Source organism: Eimeria mitis, genomic scaffold, assembly GCF_000499745.2.
Source record: "Eimeria mitis Houghton genomic scaffold, Emh_scaff148, whole genome shotgun sequence".
Classification (NCBI taxonomy): Eukaryota; Apicomplexa; class Conoidasida; order Eucoccidiorida; family Eimeriidae; genus Eimeria; species Eimeria mitis.
Genome location: NW_013569422.1, coordinates 25,481 through 25,700, shown reverse-complemented (window position 1 = coordinate 25,700; position 220 = coordinate 25,481). Strand labels below are relative to the sequence as shown.

Sequence of the window (220 nt, the reverse complement as noted above, 5' to 3'; positions counted from 1 at the left end):
GGGACAACCCCACAGCAGCAGCAGCAACAGCAGCAGCAGCAGCAACAGCAGCAGCAAGAGCAACAACAGCAGCAGCAGCAGCAACAGCAGCAGCAGCGGCAAGGATAGTAATAACCCACAGTCTCGACCTTGATGCCTCGCTTCTCCGTTAGGTACCGCAGCACTCGCATGTGGCATTCATCGACGTTGCTGCTGCTGCTGCATGCGTTTATAAACATCC

The 220-nt window shown here is 55.9% G+C and overlaps 1 protein-coding gene across 1 annotated transcript in view; it reads left to right on the top strand.

Moving 5' to 3' along the window:
- Positions 1 to 108, top strand: part of EMH_0098340 (uncharacterized protein) — a gene marked incomplete at both ends in the record, with an annotated part of 1,927 nt that extends 1,819 nt beyond the window's left edge. The window contains one exon of the mRNA XM_013495227.1: positions 3 to 108. Within this exon, the coding sequence (XP_013350681.1) occupies positions 3 to 108 (106 nt within the window). The remainder of the gene's footprint in view (positions 1 to 2) is intronic.
- Positions 109 to 220: the final 112 nt, after the last annotated feature.